Raw genomic sequence first — 25250 nt, 5'->3', positions numbered from 1 at the left:
AAGATCAGCCAATGTATTTTGTTACTAAATTTCAAGTCCAAAATAATTCGTTTTTGAATAAATTACACCAATAAAAAATAAAATACAGTTTTTTTTAAACTAAAATTGAAGTAAACATTGCTGTTTTTTTTCGTATTTTTTTTTTATTTTGAAAAGTACTAAGGAATTTTAAAATTTTTAACCCCAGTCCAACCTAAATGTTGACCCTAAGCCCTCACCCCCCCCCCCCCTCCAAAACAAAACAAGTAGCAACAAGAACTAATTTGCCGCTATTAATAAACCTCATATTCTTTTAAGTTAAAGTTTGTTGCATTTTTCTGTTCCTAAAGAGGACAACATTTTTTTCAACATACTTTATTGTAAAATCAATACATTAATCACACCGTTCATAATTGATTTAAACATTTTAATTTCTCTGATACCCCGTTTGCAAGTCTCAATACTTATTCAGATATGAGTTCAGTAGTTTTAAAGTTAAATACGCACTCTAAAATAAGATAAGAATAAAAAAACCATAAACAGTAAATACATATTGGCTATTTTATTTTGTAACTTGATATTACATTTTTAATTAAAGTTTTATCCAGGTATCATAACGGATCATATTATAATCATTATTCATCATTAAGACATCATAAATAATTATAATAATTATATTGAACTATTAACTATTGATTCTCAGTAAATTGTAATTCAATATCTTTATTTCAAAAAGTATTAACGATTTTTAAAAACAAATTTACATGGTTTCTAGACGTTAAAAATCAAAAAGAATATTTTCTGAGTATTTCTATACATACAAATTGAATTTAGGACAAGTAATTTAGGATTTACCTATTAGAATTTAAAGTTTTGATGAGCGTAGACAGCGGAGTCTGTATGGTGGACCAACATTTTGAGGGGTAACCACGTAATCCTCCACTATGTTCATAAAAACTTAAATATTAAAGTACTTATAACTCATAAGCTACTCGTCCTAAATTCGATTTTTATACATCTAAATACACAGAAAAATATTCTGCTTTGAAATATTAATCTGATTAAAACTATATGTTGTCAAAAAAATGTAAATACTTAAAAAATATAAGAATAAAAACTTGAAACTATATATAAAAAATATTTTAAGAAACGTTAATACTTTTTGAAATAATGAGAGTCTTACGTTAAATAGATAACACAGAAAATTTTTAAATCATAAAAATATATTTACAATTTATAGACCTTGATTTTAAATTTTACATTGTCCAAACATCTATGGTCATTAATATAGTGTTTATGATTTTATTTTTAGTTAAATACAATTTGTATTTAGATTCTAAATGGATCAAAGAATTTATTAGCTTTTCGATCATAAAAACTGCACCAATAACTTTGCGATAATAAATACTAAAATATTTTATTGCATTACATTTTCACCCCACGTGTTTGTATGTATATTATATGTAACCATTGAAACCCATACTGTCTTATGTACCTAGTTGATGAAATAGTAATTTTTATATTCTTTCATAAATTACATTTTTACAACTGCCAACTAACACTATTTTTTTTGTGTATCTGTGTATCTGGCTACTGGAAATGTGTAGGTGTAAGTATACGAGAAAAAGACAAGTTAATATTTTGTTCATTTCCGTGTGTTGGTGTACAATAATAATATAGTTAGTGGTACTCATATAAGTAGTGCATTGTGCATACTGCATAATATTATAATATGTATGGATATAATAGCAACGTGAATTCCACTGTGAGCAATTTAAAAATGAAGTTACTGAGAAATACGACAATTTGAGAACAAAATAATTATGTCAGACCTTATCACTGATGAAATTAATATAATGACAGGAGAATTCCTTATAACCATACTAAGGTAAATAATATAAAATCAGCCTTTTAAGGTAACGTATAATACCAATATAATCGATACAATCATAGACCTCACATATTCCGTTTATGAATCTAATAGGTAGGTACGTAGAACAGTAGTTTATGTAGATAGTGTAGAAAATTATCAAATTCCTGAATACATTTTAATAGCAGTACCATTTGTAAACACGAATACAACACTAGTCAACGATTGGTGAAAAAATGCTATTTTAATGTATAATGAAAACAAGAATTATTTTTAATTTGTAAGACATATGTATTGTAGAGCGTATCTACCTTTTCTAATTATATCCTAATCAATGAGATATCTAAATCTCAACAATAGTTTACTTTTTTTCACCTCCCCCCCTTCTTATATTATTCCAATTCAAGAACTGATCATTGTACTATACAATTTTAAATTATGTATCTAAAGTTTCAATATAATTTTTGAAACCTATCCGTTCGGTAATTTAGTAATGATTGTAAACAAAATATGTCTTTTTATCAGATTGCTTTAAAAGTAAATAATTAGGATATAACATAAATAAATATAGGGCAAGCAATATTGAAGGGAATGAAAAAGTAGATAATCTGTAAAAATAAAAAGGTCAATAGCAACCAAATAATAAATATTAACTTAAGTCTTTAAAAACTACGAAGATATCATTATGATTATTAATTTAAAAATTAGAACAAAATGGTAAGCGTGTGAGAAAATAAGAAATCAAACTTAATGAAGTGAAATGGAAAGCAGCAGGTGTCACCAAGCTCAATCAGTAAAAAATGTAATTAATATTTTGAAATTGTATTTGTTAATAGTTGCTATGCCTCACATATGAATTTCCATGCCTAGTTTTGAAGTTCGCTAGACACTCCTCCATCAACTGCTAAATCAAATCAAAGTGGAGGAATTCATAATATATATATATATATTACATTCCTATTAAAAATTAACTTTTTTAGAATTTTTATTGAGAATAATTAGTTTATCATTCCAGTAAATTGGAAGCTTAGTTTTGAAACTAGCTCAAAAATCTTTTTCCTGAAGAAATCATAAAACATAAATCTCATGGCATAAAGTGTTGCTACTCACATCGGTAAAAAAATTAAAAAATTTTTGAAATTTATTGTATTCGTACATTTTTGTTATGCTTCACACAACAATTAAAAATAAAGTACATTTCAGTTTATTAAAACGCCGATAGCATATAAGATGATAATTCAATAGGTTTATAATATGCCATAATATAATTAGTTAACTTGTTGTATATTAAAAAAAAACTTACAAAATAATATATGAATGTAGATAACTTTGCCCTACATAATAATATACAAAATTAAAAAATATTTAATTATAATATACAATATATATCTATATAATATTGGCTCCAAATTTCGTCTATATACTATCCCTTTAATAGATAAATTATATTCTAAACCAATTTAAACAATACCGTTCTTTTGCTAACCATGTCAAATGCAGTGTATGCTCTAAATCAAATATTTTTCTAATCGATACCATAAGAAAAAAAAAGTAAGCAAGTTCATTACCTACTGTATATACTACTACGAGTTCATTCTCTAGTGGAATTTATTTGTACGAAAGTTAGGCAGAATATCGAGATTTGAATCAACATTATATTTATGTATTGATTTTATACTATAGTGTTATATCTTTCACTAGGTAATATGTTCAATATTGACATTGCACTCCTATATGACATAATCTTAATGCATACTTAACATAATTTTCATTATTAATAATTTATTAAACTAACACAATTACTCAAAATATTTTAATATTTAACGTTCAAAAGCCTTAAAAGTATTGCGTGTGACGGAAATAATTATTGTTCTTCCAGTTGCATACTATTAGCTATGATTGCCGTGCTAATTAATAACCGGACCAAAATATCAATGTAGTATATTATTATTTGTCGTCGTCTCATCTAACCGGATGGCTATAAAACAAACTGCAGTGTACATATAAAAGGTCGCACGAAGTTTAAGTACACGAATGTTCGTCGGTGGGTATTATACAATTATAATAATATTATATTATACATCCGACTTGTCTCCCGCTGACGAGCTTCACAGACACACTTCACTCTTGCGCCGCACAGAATGAGCGTAAAAAACGTACACGGGTGCGTGTGAGGTTGTAAACGTGCAACAGATTCACATGCAGTAATGCAATATTTTTAGACAATATGTTATTCATCTTAAATATTCATATGTATAATATGTTATTGATATTATTATAATATTGTCGGTAAACTCATGAAAATAACTTTGATATAATGGAATCTAACATTTTTGTTTTTTTAACTTTTAAGTTATAACAATTGTTTTTCGTGTAATTGTTTTCTTTCTAATAAAAACTAATTTCATCAAAATTATTCAAAAACGAATAACCATACTAAACTGTAAACCGTACATACTAATTTGTAATATCCAAGTTATTCAAGAGCCTAACTACCATCGGTATGATTACAATAAGTACCTATACTTTGCTAGGATCTCTTCTAAAAAAAATTCAAAAATTCAATTGGATTACCTACGCAAAAAGTCTAAATTTTCAAACAACACATTCATTCTCAAATAATTTACAATACGCACGTATAAAAATCACCACTTCGTTCGGCGTACCATAGAACGTTATGTTAGCGCACCCAACGACCCAACAGCAATATCGGACTTAATGTCTTCCATAATCATATATTCTTATCATTAGATATTTGTAGGTATTATTATAATATTATTATAACACAAACGTGTTTGTGGGAAACGAAGACGCCACGGAATTCCGGCGTGGCGGCGCCCTCGCTTCGTCGGCATCGGAGGCTGTGTGCCATATATATATGTTATGATATTGTATAATACAGAAAAAAAAATAAAACGAAAACAAGGTCGCATGTTATATTTTGTTGTCGTGCGCAAAACCTGCTGCCGTCTGTAAGGTGTCGTCGCCGCCTGTTGGGTGGTTATATTTTTGTCGCATATTTATAAAATATACGAAATACACACACATATATGTGTGTGTGTGGGTACGATATTAAATTATTATTATGCGCCGCCTTATAAACGTATGTAATAATAATAATAATGATGGCGTAGTGTCGTCCCGACGAAGTTTTGAAATCCGTTGACACACGCGCTTTTCGCCAGGACGGACTGAAAATGTTTAGAAAAAAAACACGCCGAAACGAGTTATCGCAGCGATTACACGACGACTTTGACAGTGATCAATACGTACGTGTGCGTTTTGGTATTTGTTCATAATAATATCGTTATTGACTCCTCCAACCGTCGTAACGCGGCGGCGGCGTAAAGCCGTTTGGCGCCAAACTCGGCACGGATACCATGTTAAATTATTTGCCTATACTATTGTTTTGTGCCAATACCGTGTACCGGATACCGGACATGCGAGTAGCCAGTAGAAAACGGTTACCGTAGTAAGGACGTAGGTATACGCGTGTTTACTCGGCGTGCCATTAATTATTATTATTATTATTATTATTTTTATTGACTATTGCCTATACAGTTGTAACATCGTAAAGTGATCGTATCAAATTTCTTCGTTTAGACGCACGTGTTTCAGAAATCTTTCTCTTTCTACTTTTTTTCTGATTATACTAAATAAATTTGTATTTAATAAAACAGGAAAAACGTGGATTTGTAAGCAGATTCACTGTTTTATTATCACATGATAATAAACATTCAATCGAAACGTCACCGATCTATACGATAATCCGGTCCGATAACAATTTTATAGTTTTATATAGATATAATATACTTATTTGATGTCAAAAGCTCTACGCCTCTACACCAGAATTAACCACTAAGTAAATATTAAAATATTTTAATTTTCCATAATTTTAAGTTAAGATGAAATAGGTATATCATAATTTCTATTATTTTTAATATAATATTTAAAGACCATTTACATAATATACAATTTAAATACATAAGTATAATATAAACTAATCTGAAATAATACAGTGTTAATAGTGTTCAGCGTTTGCTAATATTATGAACATATATTTTGTTTAATACAAATTAAATTAGGTTAGATAATATTGCAATAATTGCAAGTGTCATTAGTTGAAGATTTTATATTCATTTGTTTGGTTCAAAATAAATAATAACACCAAATGGTAAAATATAATGAATTTATGAAATTTTACAATCGTATAATTATGTATGTATATTATATATATTGAATTTTTAAATATTAATGTTTTTTAATTATATGAAAATATGCAATATGCAACAATCATAATTTTTCAATATTTATATTTATTGTATTACTTTTGTTACAAAATATTTTCCGATGAAAAATAAGTACAAAACATTATTGAGAAACAAAAACGACTTTCAAATATCGTAATATGTATTATAATACGCTGAAATATAAATAAATTTAAAAATGTAATCATTGTATTAATAATATTGTCGGAGTCAGTTAAATTCAAACTTATTTACATAATAGGTATTGCATGTGTACATAAACAATGTTTAAACATATTATATAGGCATTAATATTTAAGACTAATCAATTATAGGTTAGTTAATATAATATATTTTGTTTAATTGAAATAATTATACAAATCTACACAGTGAGCATAATATTAAAAAATATGGGAAAATAGATAGTAATATTTAATAATTATAATCAGCACTTCGGTGAAATGTAGTATAGCTTTTACTAATAAATACGCACAAATAATTTTATTATGTAGTGGCGCATAGTGATCCAATGTTCAATGTTACCTGTATGGCTGTATACATTTTACACATATCAAATCTTATAAGTTATAACTGATTATATTAAAATAAAATATGTGTCCTCATTTAGGTTATGTATTAATACACCTACACGGTTTCGCGTTGAAGCGTAGAGGACATTTTGTCTAAAATACTACAACCACATTCCAAATGGCAAATACTGTTATTTTTGAACGATAAATAAATTGTTTGTGACATATACCTATTCAAACTTTAATTGTTATTTTTCATCGATGTGATATATTGTCAACTAAGTGTTATGTAATTTTCTAGTTAGTGAGTGGTAACATAAATGCATTATTGATATTTACGGTACCCACCGTCCAAAAATACATAAGGTCCTTTTAGGATGTTCCAAGGTCCGTCGAGACTGTTAATTTATTATGAATATTTTGTCCAATGAATCCATCCATTTATATTAAAAAAATGAAAATGTTAAGTTTATAGCGTGGACAATTGAAGAAAAAAAATAACATGGATAATGTGAAATAATATTATAATACTATTCTCTTATTATTCAGATAATAAATTTAAATAATAAATTCTATTCTCAAAGTGCCAACCTAAACGTAATATTCGTCTTACCTTAAATTTAACTAGGTAAAACTGTTTTAATCATAGACAGAAAAATTATATAAAACTAAATAATCAATTATATATACTATATACTATATTAACCTTATTAATCTAAGAAATTCATATTTGATTTAGAATTATTATTAAATATAATTTATATCATTTTAAGATGCAAGTATTACGTTTCTTCTCAATTATTAGTACAAAAAACGTCCGTTCTTAGTTCTTAGACAAAACTAAGAGATATCTGCAGTGGACAATGAATGCAATTCAACACGTTAAGTGGATTTTTGACAACTATGGCTTATGAACTATCGTAAAAATATTTTATGTATTCAATTATTTAATTAGTGAATTAATTTACCTGGTTAAACAGAGAATAAAATATGAAATACATGGTTTAGTTTAGTACTAACTATGTCTTTACGATAATTTGATTAACCAATGCACTCAAAATCCAATACTAGAAGTGAGGCTAGATTTAACAAATAATGATCGTATTGAAAACGAGTGCTTGCTAACATTTTTAATGGACTTTATTGCTGGTTTTGAGATTTGTTTCAAAAACATGCTAAAAGTTCAAAAATACCATCATTCTTCAGTTTTGGAAAATAAAAAAAATACAGCACACATCATTTTAAAACAAAAAGCACCCGTGTGGCCGTGTACCAATTAAAATTAATTAGTTGAAAATATGTTTACAACATTAAATCTATAACTAATATTTTAATTTATAACAATTGAGTAAAATCAAGAAATCTGATCGTTTTTCAATGAATATATAATATAATATATAGTTAACTTAGATTATCTAAGTTGGAGTCAATATATGTGCAGTCGCTTAGAAACCTAATACATATGTTATAATAATTATTATATTGGCTAGTATATTATGTAAACTTAAAACTAATTTGATTACCTATTCAACTTTACAAACATAATTATTAATTATTATACAGCCAAAGACTAAGACTTTAATGAAAATAAATGTTCTACTTAAATAATTTTTAATTATATTTTTTGAAAAAAATATGTAATTTGAATTTCACCATCCATATAATAATTATAGCAATTATCATGGTATATAGTATGTCATTTAAAATTTATTTTTAATGGCATTAACGTTATTTTACTTTAAAAGTAAGTAAAAACACATGTTCAGTACTACATAATACACTGTTTTAATTAAATGTATTAAAAAATAAAAACTTATTTACTTATTTTATATAATTAATATAATATGACGAAGTTTCTCCACTGGAGGGTCTCTTCACTTTGTACTTATTGTCATTATTGTATCTAATTATCAATTCAATTTATTATTTAACACGTGTAATAGGTAGTCAAACCAACAATACTGCTGGAAAACCAATTAGAAATAAACCTATATTCCTTCAATATTTTATCATAAAACTAAAATTTAAAAGTGTAAAATATTATTAATCACACTTTTTATAAGACGAAGATTAACTGCATAGGTAGATTATTCTTATATAATAAACAAGAAACAAGAATATTTAAATTAATATAATATGTGAATAAATGATAAAAAAAATCACTAATTAGGCTTTACTTTAATACTCCTGTTTTCAATTATTATTATAGATGTGTAACAGCTTTTAAACCATAATTATAAAACAAAAAAATCAAATACTCGTGAAAAGCCATAATTATTAATGAAGAAATAAATGTTTTATGAAAAAGATTCATGGTTTTTTGAAATAATAAATTACAATTATTGGTAAAAAAATGTATTATACAAGTTGTACAGTGTCATATATCTGTATTTAAAAATATACGAATAGTGATAAAATATATTCTAACTAAATTGATACTCGTCAACTTACTCTCAGTATTTTATTCGAGGATTCGACAAACATTTTCGTCCCAAATGGCTGAGTTTATTATATATTTTATTTGAAAGCTTTTTAACTGTACCTACTCATTATTTACTGTTCCCATATATTTTATTATACCTAAAAATACCAATAATACTATTTTAACAATTACCTATTGGGTATGACATTAATTGAATACTACAAACTGAATACCTGACTTATTTTTTTAACAGTTAAGAATCTGCATGTCATAATCCATTTTCAATAATAGCTATATTATGCCAAGTGTCCAAGTACATCTAACTAGACAAGATACAGTTTAAGAATATTCTAAATACAAAATCGTACGTCACAAAACCCCAGCCATATTTGATGGGGAGATGATATTAAGGTATGACCCCACCAAACACGATTTGCGTTGCGAGCGATTGATAAATTTTACGATTTTACGATTTCTATGATGTTGGAGTTCTTTAAAGTTAAATTAAAAATATGTGTATAATATTCTTAACGAAGTGAGCAGTACCAATATAATGAATATATTTCTTAACATATATTAAAAAATAGATAAGATGTATATTATAAATTAATTTTTTATAGTTTTTATGCAGAAGTATTGAAAAAGTATTGTATAATTTATGTAATTTTTAAAAATATTGTATTGTAGTCTGTAGGCGCCTATGTCAAAAAATTACTCTTTTACACAATAAATAAAAATTGTTTCATCAAATTTAGTATTTGTAACTTTGTATTATTTCTAAAAATATCATTAGCAACACGGTTCAAATATGAGGACACGTGAAAACCACTTATAAGTAGTAATTTTTAAATACAACAAGTAAAATATCATAGTGTTATGTAAAATACATCATAAAAGAAACTTGTTTGAATTTATTGTGAAAATCGAGTAAAATATTATACAACTTTTCAATAGTAAAATTTGTCAGTAGTCGGTAATCATTACATTAAAAACACTATAGTATACTTAATAGGTAGGTAATAATAAAACAAGAAACGTATGACGAAATAAAAATAACTAACAATTAATATACGTTTATAGTTTCAAATTGGTATGCAAATGCAACTACTGGTATAATTAAGTAAAAAAATAAATAGGGTTAGGTTCAACATTTATCAAAATCACAAAAACGTTAATAATTATGTTTTTCACATCACCGCTCTTAAATAATAATTAATTACTAAATAATTATCGTCAAAAATATTCACACAAATAAAAAATAGTCAAGTCTGGTATTAATATATTACTACTTAGCTAAGAAATTAAAATTATATTATAAGTAAAATAAAGCAAAGAAAAGAAAGAAATCATCAACACAAAACTATAATCTATAATAACTGCATGATTATTTGTATAAAATAAAAATTGCCTATACAAAACTCCTTCTATAGTTAAATATACATATATATAATATATATATTAATAATTATTCGGCAGTGCCCTTTTAATACATAATAGGTAATACATTTTAGATTTAATAAATCAATAAAATACAATTATTACACTATTATTATTAGTTACTATATCGATTCTGAACCAAAATATCTAAGATTAGTATCCAGACCCGATCATATTATTTTATATAATATGAACTAGGTATGAACAAAGTAACCGATCAAATTTGAGTACCATCAATTTCGTTCATTGTGGTATGCACTTAATTTTCTCCGGAGTAATATTAAAAAAATTTCTATTGACAGACTACGATATTCAGATTTCATATGATTGATACATGCATAAATAGTTATTGAAATACCTACGATCAAGATTATTAGGTACTTATTGTGCTTCAATGTATTGCTTACTACGGTTGTTGGTTAGGTTATACAACGTAATAAGTAATAAGTTCATATTATTAAGTACATATAATAACTTATATAAGAATATAAAATAATATTCTAATGTACATTTTATATACATACATAACTCCAAATTATTAAATATTGACAATTATTGCTCCGATGATAACCATAATTTAAAAATCATTAAGAATATCGATAAATTGATAAAGTAACAACTTACAGTATACCTAGATACAATATATACGAGTTTTAATATTTAAAGTTTAGCGATTACAAAATGTCGTACAAAACCGAACATCTTTCACAATATAAGATGTGTAAATATACATCTATCTATACTTCTGTTTTCACTCGAATCGAGTTGAAAACGTGTGTTTGAAGGAATAATAAAAATAATAGAAGCATCGTAACACGGAGTTTACCTAATATAATTACATATATTCAGGTTTCTCTAGATGTACCTAACTCATATACTTATTCAACACCTGATATAATTTATTATGTTGTATAATATTTTAATACTTATATTTACTATCGTATAATATCTACAGTTTACACAAAACTATAAAATATTAATACAATAAATATTATTTTAACTTCAACATAAACCAAACCTAATACTAAGATAATATTTACATTTATGTATATTTATTTTTTAATACACTTTAACCGTGGTAGTATTGACGCTTATATGACAATTTCTTTACCAAGTACAAAAAACAATATACACAAATGAATTCAGCTTTTATATTTAGTTCTCAATTCTTATATAATTAAGTTATGAATATATTATAATATTATAAAGGTACCTAGTTACCAATAATTATTCATTTTCGATTTTATTTTTAGTATAGATATGTAATTGTGTATATTATTGTTCAATACCCGATGTCCAAAATAACAAATTACACCTACAATATAATGGCCCTTCCGTTTATTGTTGTCAGTTGTCAGTTGTCACTGTGGTACACTGTACACTGAATGTGTCAAACCTTAGAAATACAATACTAACAACATGTCGTTTATAATATTTTTTTTATAACCCTAGGACTCTAGTTATAATAAACTTATTTATTTTTGTATGATTAACTTTCAAACATAATATTATCTCATGTTATTTTATAGATCGTGTAATGCACATATTATGTAAAATTATTTCGTTTTTTTCTCTTCATTAATTCAAATTTGAAGTCAATCAAAACAACACCAAAGAGCCTTTGGTTTAAATAATATTCTATTTATATTTATATTTTTCGCTTTAAATGCAAATCATAATTAATAACTATAATAAGGTATTTTCTGTCTGTGAAATGGACATTGTTTCATTTTATATTTTACCTATACACTCTCGTTACAAAAAAAAAATGTGATAAACAATAAGCATGTAACTAACAGGTAAGTTCAAATATCATTACTCAAGTAACCAGAAAGCGTATAGTCGTATTATTATAACGTATTATCGAGTAAGTTGGTACACGTATATTATGTATTTACACGAAAAAATACGTACAATGTTATATTATGCTTATAAATATATTATTTAGGTATATATTATATGGTCTGAACTTCACATTACAACGTTGTTAAATTGTTATAAGATACTTATATAACAACACGTATTACGGGGTTGAAACCAATTAATGTAACAACCATAACTAAATTACTGGTTATTATTATTTGTGTTCGCGTATAATTATTATTAAGGAGTGTTTGATTGAACAAACGTACCAATCTATTTACTTCCATTAATTACGCAAATTTAGCTAATGATTTTTCTCATAAATACTGAAAGTGAAATTCCTAAAGTGTGATGTTTTATATTATATTATTGGGGGCATCGAATAAATTCATTTTAACATTACCGAGTACCGAACAACCCGTTGGTACTCTTTATGTGACAGAGGAACGATACAACCATATAATTCTATGGTGATCTAGACAATGATTGCTTTTACATTTTTTTTAACGATGGATGCTATTAAAACTCCATTAACCTACTGCATAGATACTTAACATATATATACGTATACAATTATTAATCAAGCATTATATTCAGAATATAATATAATATGTTTTACTATCATTTTCAAACACATTATTATAAACTATTATAAAGATTTTCAAAATCTTATTTACGTAGGTACTGATTTTAGTTTCCCGTTGCTTTTTAATAGTCTTAAAATAAATCTATTTGCAAAAATAAATCAGCTTTTATTTTTTTTTTTTATTAACATTTGTTTTTTGCAACGTAGGTAATCGTAGAATCGAAGTGCAAAGTGCCGCGTAGAAAGTTTCCCTAGCTTTATCAAACCAAAAAATAAGCTATTGTAATCTGATCGTTCTACGAGGTAGGTACGAGAGTTTTTACTAAAGCGTGTTTTGAGTAGGTACTCTTAATTTTTCTTTCTAGCAGTGCCGTTGACATGTGCGCACCTGCAGCGCGTGCGTAGATAACCCCGCAACCCGTGTACAACCACTCAAACACTAATGATTAACGACTAAAGGTTAGGTTAGGTTGCACCCCGCATATAAAGTTGGAAAATTATTGGTTTGGATTATATAGAATCTGAAAAATACACCATCAAAAACACGTAATTTTGCTTAAATTGAATTTTTATTGAATCATATTTCTTTGGAATCGTAATCCGCTTGAGATATTATAATATTATGTCGGAAAAGAATTCGATCGGAAACGTATTTTTATGGAAAATATTGTTTTGGAAACATATATTGATGGAACTATAACATACTGATTAATGTTTTGTCGAAATCATATTTTCTCAGAAACTTATTTTCATGGAAAATATTTCGTTGGGTTACGGTTCCAAAGAGATATGATATTTGCAGCAAAATATGTTTCTGAACTTATATTATTCCGACAAAATACATTTCAATTAAATATATTTCCAAAATTATATTTTCTGTTTTAATTTACAAACGTATACGGTTCCGAGTAAATACTTTTCAAAATAAATAAAATTTAGGAAAATTGTTTTCCGAAGTTTTACGTTCCAACCGTTTTCCAACGATATATTATAGCCCTCCCAAAAAAAATTCCAGGTAGTGGCGAGAAGATAACATATCGCTTGGGCTCCACTTATTAAATATAGATATGAGCAAAGCACTTATATATTGAAATACATATTCTATAATCCATGAAGTCTCGGGAAAAATTTAAAACAGTTATTATATAAAAGCCAACCTAATTTTGAATATTATAATGTTTAAAAATATCATTGTATAGGTATCATTGTAATGATTGTATGCAATTCAATGGATCATATTATCATCTGACATTCTGACATGTGGATCGTTACGGTTGAGGCGTAAGTACATGTTCTACGACAACGACGAGTTCTGGTGTGACTATCATTTTGTCGCTGTATACAATTTCCCGTGCAATGAGACTATTCTCTAAATAATATTATAATATTAAACAATCTCATGACTCTTGTATATTATTTTATCGTCGAATGTCGATCATATTTCCACCATAAGCCATCCCCTAAAAACCACCATCGGTGAAGCAGTACGTATTTCAGATTGTACTCGTAAGTCCCAAACGGGATTAGTTTTGATAACACTTGATGTGCTCACCGACATGTATGCAAAGTCATTCATAAAATAAGACCATGGTAAAACTGTTATTCTATAATAGACTCAAGACTGTTGACTGTAATGTCGAATAAAATATGTATAATTTGTGTGCAATTTTTATTCTCTCACAGTTTACAACTCTCACAGTTTACAAAAATCTACATGGAACGAAAAGGATAAATAATCTAACATAGAGCTTATTCCAAATGCAAAGTTAAATAAATTTATTTTTTCACCAAATAAATCGCTTTCGTACATCGCGTGCCTACGATCCAAGTTCGGTTTGGAATGGCAGATGTACCCTAACATACCGTTTGTATGTACCGACCTTGTGGTGATCGACGACTTGACTTAAGTCACTCATCAAACAATAATAACTTAACGAGTAATATTATTATATATTAGTGACCTACCAGCTACGAAATACAATGACGTGGTAACCGCGTGTATTTTGTAGTGACTGACTGATTTTTTTTATCGGATGGATATATAGCTCCGATCGTATGAAGCCATAACAATATGATGTTATAGTAAATGTGTGAATAGCTTTACAAATATAAATTTAACGCATATGTGGATAAATAATTTATAAAAATTAAGTATCTTGTATCTACCTATAATACAACATAATATAAGTATGGGTGAGTATTTATAAGGAATGAGTATTTTCATTATTCTTAAGCAGTGGGCCACTAATTACTTTTTAAAAATCTTGCAGGTCATGTTTGTAATAAAAACATATATGCAATTATTTGAAAATGTAATAAAAAAATAGATGCTATGCTTAAAATGAGCTCGTTAGACTTAAATAAAGACATTGTTGCAGGTCCGAGAGGAAGACTCCTGATATAACTATATTGGCGGGCGGATATTTCTAAAAATCGTTTGCCTGAAGTATTTAAAGTTTTAAACACTTCACCTCGCCACTGTACCTACATACTTACCTATGCGACGACGGGTAGCAGAGGTAGGTATGCTAAGTGTACGTATTATAACTTAACGGTGTCACGGTGGGGGTGAAAGGGAGCGGTAAAACGACGAAGAAGACGACGACGTGGTACGCTGGGCAAGTATGTGTGCAGGTGAGCTCTGCAGTGCGGCGGGGAAAATTAACAGAGCGGCTAGCCAACGCGCGTGTTACTCAGTGAGTTTCGCTGGATAAGACACGGTTTTCCAGTCGCTGTAATCTGTCGGTGTAAGCTGTACAGCGCTCATGTGTCATTGACGATCAAAAGCACCTTATAAGACACGGGCCCACCGATCGCATGGACGCGGTGAAGCTGGAGGCCAAATGGCCGCCCGACAGGAAATCCACCATCGAAGCATCCGAGTTTGGTATCTACAAGGAGCCGTCCGACGGGAAACGCCTGCGCAACACTGACAGGGCCACTGGATGTCTCCTGGTACTATCCCTGATCGCTGCGGCCGCTGTAGTGGTAAGCAATTCAACAATCCTACATATTGTATGTCAAGCATGATATAACGATATAATATTAAGTACAACTATGTCTTGGTTTAAACTATAAAATGTACTTGGCCTTAACTACGGCCTACCACTATACTATAAACAAAAAAAATCAAGCATTTTGTGAAATCACCCTTATTATCTATTCGAAGCTACATTTTTGAAACAGATTTATGTGACAGGTACCTATATCAGTAATTATTTAATTTTAGTTTTCAAGAATTTTATGATATCAGAATGTTTAGAATAATGAGTAGGTACTCCACTTGGTTTTTGTAATGGCACACGTATATGCATATTCAATTTCAGTCGTATCGCACTAACATTTTATAGCGTTATGAGTCGTTTTCAAATACAAACAAAACATCAATAAGTAATGTGTTTAACCCAGAAGCATTGGCGCGAATAGGGGGGGGGGCTTGGGGGGACTTAGTCCCCCAAATGTTGGTCAAGTCCCTCCAGTTCAAAATCTAGTAATTAGTACTAATTTTTATATTCTGTGGTACTAAGCAATATGGCCTATGGTGAGGAGGCTTTAATCCCCCCAAAAAATTTGGTTACAGGTCACATCCCCGTTATACATTTCCCCGTCAGACATTTCCCCGTTACCGTTTCCCCGTCCGATATTTACCCGTCAAGTTATTTTCCCCGTTTGATATTTCCCCGTAAAAAATAAAATAAAAATTTTTAATTTTTTTTTAATTCCACAGGTATAAAAATAATAATGTTGTTTAATAATAATAATTATAAAAAATACGTGTATAAAAATGTTAATGTTTTAATAATAAAAATGTTTCCATAGTCAACGGTTATCGACAAACTGTTCAATTATTTCAATTTGATTGTTAGATTTGGTCATGTGTACAGTGTACTGGGTTAGGTTACTTCTTATTATCTTTATGGGTACAAGTATAAACTATTTTATAAAAACTATAAGAATATTTATAGTTAAGGCAACAAAGTTAAATAGTTTGTTCATATACCGGGTACAATTATAAGATATATACACATATACAGTATAGACTTTTTTTACGGGGAAATATCAAACGGGAAAAATAACTTGACGGGGAAATATCGGACGGGGGAAACGGTAACGGGGAAATGTCTGACGGGGAAATGTATTACGGGGATCTGTCCATGAATCAAAAATTTAGTCAATTTGTGCTTATGCGCTGAAGAATATGAATCTTTAAATGATAAATCTTTAAACGCCAAATATTGGGATAGAAATGATTAATGAATACTATCCAAAACCATCTATTGATTATTTATCTGATGTAATTAAACTCACTAAGTGTAATATTAGTATATATAGAGTATATTTATACTAAAATCCTGTTCCTTACACACTATTGTTAAAAGTAACTGTGTAGAAGGATTATGTGAATGTCAGTATTGAATCTCATTATTTCGATCAAACAAATTAGACGTTAAAAATTTACATAAGCTTACAGTTTGTCGCGACTCGCGAGCTGAAAATACTAACAACACGTCATATCATAGTTCTATAAGAATAATAATAAGTTTAAAAACTCCATAGAAACTTAGCAGTTTTAACAATATTTTATTTTATTTTTGCATTCGTTTCAACTAAGAAAGAATACAATTCCTAAAAGAACATTTACTTTATCAAGCACTTGGTGTTATTAAGAACCATTTTTAAATTGAGAACTTTTAAAAAGGAGATCTTCCGAAATGATGATGGTTTTAAAATATATATGGTACCTACCTTACTGTATGTCATACACTATGAATGAATTCTTCTTGTATATCAGCGAACAGTTATAATTTCACAGTAAGTTTGTGATACGTTTACAAGTAGTTACACGAATAGTGCGTACTAATCGAGCCGTGAACATTATGGTCACCGAAACCGCGTGGATATGATAATTATAATCAGATAGGTATACTTTCGGTAGTAATTATGTCAAACCACGTTTAGAGTTCACAACATTTTTATTTTATTTAGTCTGTCTGAGTAATTTGTCGGACACGCACTCTTGTTTTCACCGCGAAAGCGTATGGTTTTTTTCTTCAATTTTAGAAAACCGAAATCAAAGCTTTAAATTAAGAATATAATAATTACAGTTCGTTATCTCACATATACATACACATCAATATACACCAATAAACACCAATGTACCTACGCAGTGCCGAATTTATTTTCCGCTTTGTAGACGGGAACCATAATAATATACCTACCTATTAATTCGGATTGTATCGCGTTAATTACACCACAAATCAACAAGTATTATTGTATCACATAATGTAAAATACGAATAATGAAAACGAAAGTGAATTTCTATGCGTGTTTTTAAGTTATATATTATTTGTATGTGTGTGTGTGTGTGTGTGTGCGTAGAAAAAGTGAAGACAGTTTATCTGAACATGAAATTACGGAATACATTTTAAGCAGTGCTCGACTTGGCAAAATTGAAGTAAGAGCTCTGCAGTTTAATTTTAAAATAAGAGCATCCTCATCACTTGTTAAAAGTTATTGAGCCGTATGGACTCAATAAAAAAAATAAAAAATGCAAGTTAATATGTTATATTACATAGGTATTATAATTTATTGATCCGCGGTTATGGAATATAGAATTAAATATATTTAGGGAATAAAAGACAAATTATGATGGTAACTCGCACATTTTGATAAAATTGCAGAATGATGAAGCGTCCCGTGCAGTGTTCCTCTTAAAAATAATAGTACGTTACGCTAAAATTTCTGAAAAAATAGTTAGGGTACTCTGTATCCCACGTTCCATCCCCCCCCCCCTCACAAGTCAAGCAATGCTTTTAAGAGTTCAACTGTATTATATTTTTAGTACAATATTAGTAGATACCAATTAGTATATCTATATAGTTTTTTTTGGGGATTTTATCAAATATAGTAGCAACTTGATTTAAGCAAGAGCGGAAAATTAAAATATCTAGTTTCAAATTCATATTTCATTTCATTTTTTAACACTTAGAATTTTTGAAGTACACGGATATTTAACAAGTTACCACCAATTAAATACGAAAATGTGTTTTGGCAGCTTGATAGATTGCCATTGTTTTATTATCTAATGTTATTGCGATTTTTTAAGACATTTGGATACCTAATTAAATATTGACAAAATAATTGTATGAATAAATCTTTTCAATATTACTTTTAAATGTTCACTGATGAAAGTGTGTTCGTTCCAAGTACATCTTAATAATAGCAATAATAATTATCAAAGAACGAAAGGTGCATTATTATTAAGTGAAATTATTAATTTTGAAATAAAACTAAAAATAATATTAATTTAATTTATGTATTAAAGCTATTACGTGTTTGCGTCATATACTCCTGTATATTAAAATGTTCGGAGTTGACGGAGTTACTCGAGTTCTGAAAATGCGTCTTTCAAAAATAAGATAAGTGCATAACTGACAACTATATGCGAGTGTATGCTCTATGACAAATTATTAAAAATTATTAATTTTTGTAAAGTTTAATTAATACCAATTACCTACGTTTCATATAAATTATATCTTATTGGAGAATATTCATTTATAATATAATTTAAAAGTTTAATTTTTAAATAAATAAAATATATTAATTGATATAATAAATGTTGTTTTTTAGCTGTACTTCACGTTCTATGATTATACAATTCCAACAACTCGAGGTGCGTCTACTGGACCAATTGTAAGTTACGCAAAATATGTAAAAGAAAAAAATACAATGACTACTCAAATGGTTAACCGTTCAACAGACGAGTTTCTGACCTCAGTTCTCGGCGTGCAAAGTGCCAAAAACTACACGACACGTGCTTCGGCGGACGATGTAGATATCACCAAGAGGATTGACGACAGTAAATTAGGAAACGGTAGGCACATGCGATTGTATCCGCAGCTGGCACCGCAACATCCGGAGTACTTATCCTACGATTCGAATTATTGGAGAACTAATTTAAACAAAAATAGTAAGCTCGAATATGCCGATGCTATGTACGGGTTCAATCGGAGATCGGACTTTCCACAATTGGCAGCTTATCGAGCGCCGTTCCCGCCAAAGAGCATCTTGGACGTTATGAAGTATGTGACTGGGGCCCCTCATAAGGAAAACTTTCCGGAATACATGATAGCACAAGAATCCAAACCTCATCGGTACTATCCTATCCGACCGGCGGAAGAAGTCAACAGATTCCTCCCGGATGTAAATACCCCAAGTGCCAATTTGAGGAGATTCCGCAACAAATTTGGTCCACCGGTATTTTTGACACCACCTATCATGTCGTTCCCGGATGACTTTATGAAGCCACCCGACCTCGACGCCCGTTATTCGATGGATTTCGAGAGTGACATTCCTTTAGACCTTACGCTACAAGAAGGGTCAGCTAGTGTACCATCACATACCGGCGTAATATTCCGTCCACCTTTTAACGACGGTTATCCTGTACCAGACTCTCCAAAACCAAAAAAAGTTAAAAATAAAAGAAAAAAAAAGCCGATAAGCGTAATGTTAGACATCTATCCACTATCAGACAACGAACACGAAAATGAACAAGGTTAGTAGTTTAAAATTAATTATATTGCACAAAATAAGAAATCCACCACTTGAAATGTATTATTTTCTTATAACAATTTGCACTTAAATTATAATTACAATGTTATAACAAAGGATAGTATTTTTTTTAAATAATAAAAATAATGATTTTTATAATTGAATATTCATAAATATCATAATATATTTCTATAAGATAATATACAAATTAAAGACGTAACATAACTATGTTGAAACGTTTGCTTAAACTGTTTCCATCAAATTAAAATATATATTCTAGCTTCTATAGGACATCTCATTTTCTACCATTTGGCATTTTGCCTCGGAAATAGAAAATGTTATTAAATATTTAATGTAGGTATATTATGTATTAAGCAAATAATTTCAAAATCGATGAAAAATAATAAGTTACATATTTTATTGTTTTAGAACCAATAAACCATTCATTTCATACTTAAGCATTAAATAATGGTTATTGGTTAATATATATTGATTTTATTTAGCTGAAGAAGAAGAAGAAGAACATCATTCTGAGATGATTACTTCGTTAAAAAACAATGTTCTGCACTCAGATTCAGATAAACTATTGTTTAGTTTAAACTTATTTCCGAAATTCAGTGAAGGTGGACGTAGAATGTAAGTGATTCAATATATATAATAATATCACACTAATAATATTGAAAACAATATGAAAAAAAGCTGGTAAGTGGATATCGCTCTGCTGTACAGTAGGTTACAAATGGGTCACTGTATAATGGATTTTATTAAATTTGAATTCAATGATATCATATCATTGTATACGAAAAACGATCCTAAGCGGAGACGGTTTGTCAGTCTAGATATTTTACATTATTATTATATTTTATTATACCCTATAAGTTGAATTAATATTATAAATTACAACAAAATAACTAAAATTGTTATTTTTATTTTTATTTTTATCTTTATTCATTTGTATGGTGATAAACAAAGCGTTAGAAATTAAAATCCCATTTTTAGCGGTTTTTTGTAATTTGTCTGTGGTTTTTTCCCGCAGCATTAAATAACTATTGAGAAAATCTAAAAATGACATTTTTAAAGTACCATTTTGATCCAATTTACTAAAAAATAAGATACTATATGTTAATCAAAGCACTTCTTCTGGTAGAATTTTTGTATACAGGATAAAAAAAAATATATATGTATAAAAAATAAAAAAAACACCATTGTAAAACCACTATGAATCTAAAAAATTCAAAAACTGTAGGATAAATGGTAATTTTGAATGTCTTATATATTTCAGTACAATCAACGGTTAGGAAGTTGGGTACCTATTGATTATATATATTATATTTTATAGTACAGCTGAAAATGTCAAAGGGTGGAATATTTGCCTTGAAAACATTTTTTACTCAATATTTATAAAAAAATTATTTTGACATTGTATTTGGTGAAGAGTGTACTAGTAAAAATCATCCACCTATCTGATTTAATAGATAAATTCATACAATTATGTCATTGGAATTAAAAATCTAAATAAAAACAAAGTATGTTATTTTTTTTAGTTCTAAAAACGTAAAGTACGAAGAACATGATGATCATAAGCCAATTATTCATTTGACAACGCATAAACCATTACAAGGTAACAACATCGTATAATATTTCAATTTTTTTTAAACTTAAGGAATAACTATTATGATTTTTCTATAAATATATAATATTAATGTAGACAAAGGAGAAAACGATGAAGATGAATATTCGTCGGGATCAAAAAATATAGCAAATATATCAAAAACACAATAGTACAACACTCAAGACTTGAACTATAATAATTGCGTTACACATAATTAATACAAAAATTATAATAATTTATAAACTATTATGATAAGTCTGTGTAGTTTTATAAACCAAAAATAGATATTTAAAAATTATTTCATTTATTATAACTATTTATAAGTATTCATTATTTGATCCAAATAGAAAATTGTTTGAACAATACATTTGATAAGAAAAAAAAAAAATCTGTAATATTATTATTCTTTGTATTAATTCCTGGATTACTGTTGGGACAATCAAATCAAAAAAACCATTGAAGTCGTTCAATCCCGTGTAACCATCGTATTAATAAAAATACATATAAATTAAAAATATTACAAATATCACGTAGGTATATCAAATTTAATTGTATGATAGTAAGAACTATCATTGAATTAAAATTTTCTTTTAAAATAATATAATATAAATCTTTCGAATCATTGTACCAGCTGATCTATATGCAGTGGTGAGTAGGTCTTGTGAGCGCCAATCGCCAAACAAAAGTGACAGAGAACATTTTTATACCATTTCAGTGGCCTTCGTATTAAAAACACTTAGTATTTCTATTTTTGAAGATGCCATGCTAATTCAACGGAGAGAGTGCATAGCCACACTTAAGATCTGTGTAAATATTTGGTTGGATTAATCATTATTATATGTTTTATATAATATTATAATTATTCATACCTGATATACATTAAGGATATAATAATATTATCGGCATAGATACTTATAAATTTAACTTTAATACATAAATTAAATCACTATGAGAAAATATACACGCAATTACTACTATGATATCTATATTTAAATAATACTTTAAATTATTTGTAACACATTTAATTGTGAGAAAAAAATCAAAATGTTTATTATTATAATTTTATGAATAAGTGTAAGAAAACATAATTTTTGTATTATTTGATATAATATAATTAAAACAGATGTTATATAAATCCATTGATATATTGAATGTTTGTGTAGTATTATAATTTATATACAACTTATATCTATGATTTATGAATATATTTGATATAAAGTGTCCAAAAACTTACGTAATCTTAATATAATATATTACATATATGATATTATATACCTACGTACTTTGTTTTATATAATTATTAGATTCATGAATAATAATGATTATTGCTTATGGCAAAATGAAAATTTTAAAATACAAATAAAACGTATTGCATACCTTTTGGGTATTTATATTTAATATTTTAATTCTGTTAAAATCTAAATAAATGATATTTTTAATTAATAATTAATTTAAATTAATTTATGTGAAATTAAAATGTTCTTCCAATCAAAACTATTTGATAAATGTAATCTGGGGGAATATCAATTTATATCATTATTGCCTTTGTCTATTAAATACATTTAAAATATCTGTTACATTTTAAATTCAACTTTCCATTTTTGGATGAAAAGAATCCAGCGAAAAATATGTACTGAAATGTAACAATTAAGTTCATTTTTCCTAATAACAAACTATGCGTATATTTATGACAAATATTCAAAGAATAACTTAGGCTTGGATTTCTACATAAGCCCTGGTACTATGGATAATATTCTTACCTTCAAATTTGACAATAAATTGGTCAGTTCACTATTTCACTCTAATATTAAAATAACATGGTAAAACGTATTTTTCTAAACTTAAAATTTACCATGTTATGCCTTAGAAAACCGGATACAAGACATCATTAAAATCTTCTAAATTTTTCTTTTCTTGTTTGATTCACAACTCAATGAGAAATAAAAATGATAGACATTACTCATTATTAACAGGATTTTATGATGTTTTTAAAACTCAATATAGGTACCTTCATGAGACATGTATTTTTTTTTTATATTAATTATTAAGTTAATAAGGCTTCAACATCTGAGGTTTTCACAATTTTACATATTAATCTTAATTTTATGGGGGTACATGATGACATCATGTTGAACATTTGGAGCGAATCGAAAGTATACATTTTCTAAAAGTTACTTTTATAGACCTATGTCAGTGAAAAACATAAATATATTTCCTGAGTGCAACATGTATTAGGTATATTGTTATGTATAATACACTACCCGGTAGTAGGTATCTGTTATTCCATATTATACAAATATATTATATTGATATGTAAATATTGGATTTTTTTAATATTCTAGCAGCCAGCAGATACTATCGGATTTTAATATAATACAAAAATAGCTAGGATAACGTATTTACTACTTATAAATGTGGTGGAAACAATAATGTCAAAAAAAAATTTGAACTACACTTTAACCATATTTTACGAACCCTGAAAAACACACTAAGCACAATTTTAAACAATGTGTTTATATATTTTTAAATTTAATTTTTATATCGTTTAAGAACAGGCAATATCTGCTTACAATATTAAACAAATACGTATATTGCGATAATTTCTAATAATATCCAACGAACGTCATATAATTTTAAATTGATGAATCTATGAATTTTAATTACTGCAGAATCAATTGTTTTCTAAATGAAAAATAATACTATTTATTTTATTTTATAGTAATTTAATTTAAACTTGATATGAACTAAAAAAAACCATTAAACTTTACTTTCACTCTTTACATTATGGTAAGAACTTAGTCCATCAGTATCCCATAACCCCTTCTATTGTCCAATGTAATTGACAAAAGTCCAACTTTGGCTCAACTTATATGAACCGAATGAATATTATTAAGCAACTTTTATAAAATGTCATATTATATTATCCTCTCTGTAAACAGTCGAACAGCAATGTCCGTTACTTAACAAAAGATATCGCACAATTATTTCTCACATAATAGATTATAATATTACCGAACTTGATTCAGATATACTCCATAGAATATTTGTGTCTATTCCAATAGAAGACACGCTATGTTTTAATATAATGTCGCTTATAGATAAAATATGTATAGACATGCAAATTGAAATTAATAGTAAAATAATAGGTATATA

The 25250-nt window shown here is 27.8% G+C and overlaps 1 protein-coding gene across 1 annotated transcript; it reads left to right on the top strand.

Annotated features, from left to right (window-relative positions):
• The first annotated feature begins 5424 nt into the window (after positions 1-5424).
• LOC132941113 (uncharacterized) lies at positions 5425-23310 on the top strand. Its single transcript, XM_061009015.1, has 6 exons — positions 5425-5711; positions 15313-15922; positions 19565-20489; positions 20989-21121; positions 22030-22106; positions 22194-23310. The coding sequence occupies exons 2-6, from the start codon at positions 15752-15754 to the stop codon at positions 22265-22267; spliced, it is 1380 nt and encodes a 459-aa protein (XP_060864998.1). The 5' UTR covers positions 5425-5711; positions 15313-15751; the 3' UTR covers positions 22268-23310.
• The last annotated feature ends 1940 nt before the right edge of the window (positions 23311-25250 follow it).

This window comes from Metopolophium dirhodum, chromosome 3 (genome assembly GCF_019925205.1).
Source record: "Metopolophium dirhodum isolate CAU chromosome 3, ASM1992520v1, whole genome shotgun sequence".
NCBI classification, from domain to species: domain Eukaryota; kingdom Metazoa; phylum Arthropoda; class Insecta; order Hemiptera; family Aphididae; genus Metopolophium; species Metopolophium dirhodum.
This window is presented reverse-complemented; position numbering and strand designations above follow the sequence as displayed.

Bases quoted from the DNA above. Each gene is read 5' to 3' on its own strand.
- LOC132941113 (XM_061009015.1), top strand. From the start codon at position 15,752: ATGGACGCGGTGAAGCTGGAGGCCAAATGGCCGCCCGACAGGAAATCC. The intron at 20,490-20,988 runs GTTAGTAGTTTA...GATTTTATTTAG, and splicing joins CGAACACGAAAATGAACAAG to CTGAAGAAGAAGAAGAAGAA. The intron at 21,122-22,029 runs GTAAGTGATTCA...TATTTTTTTTAG, and splicing joins AGTGAAGGTGGACGTAGAAT to TTCTAAAAACGTAAAGTACG.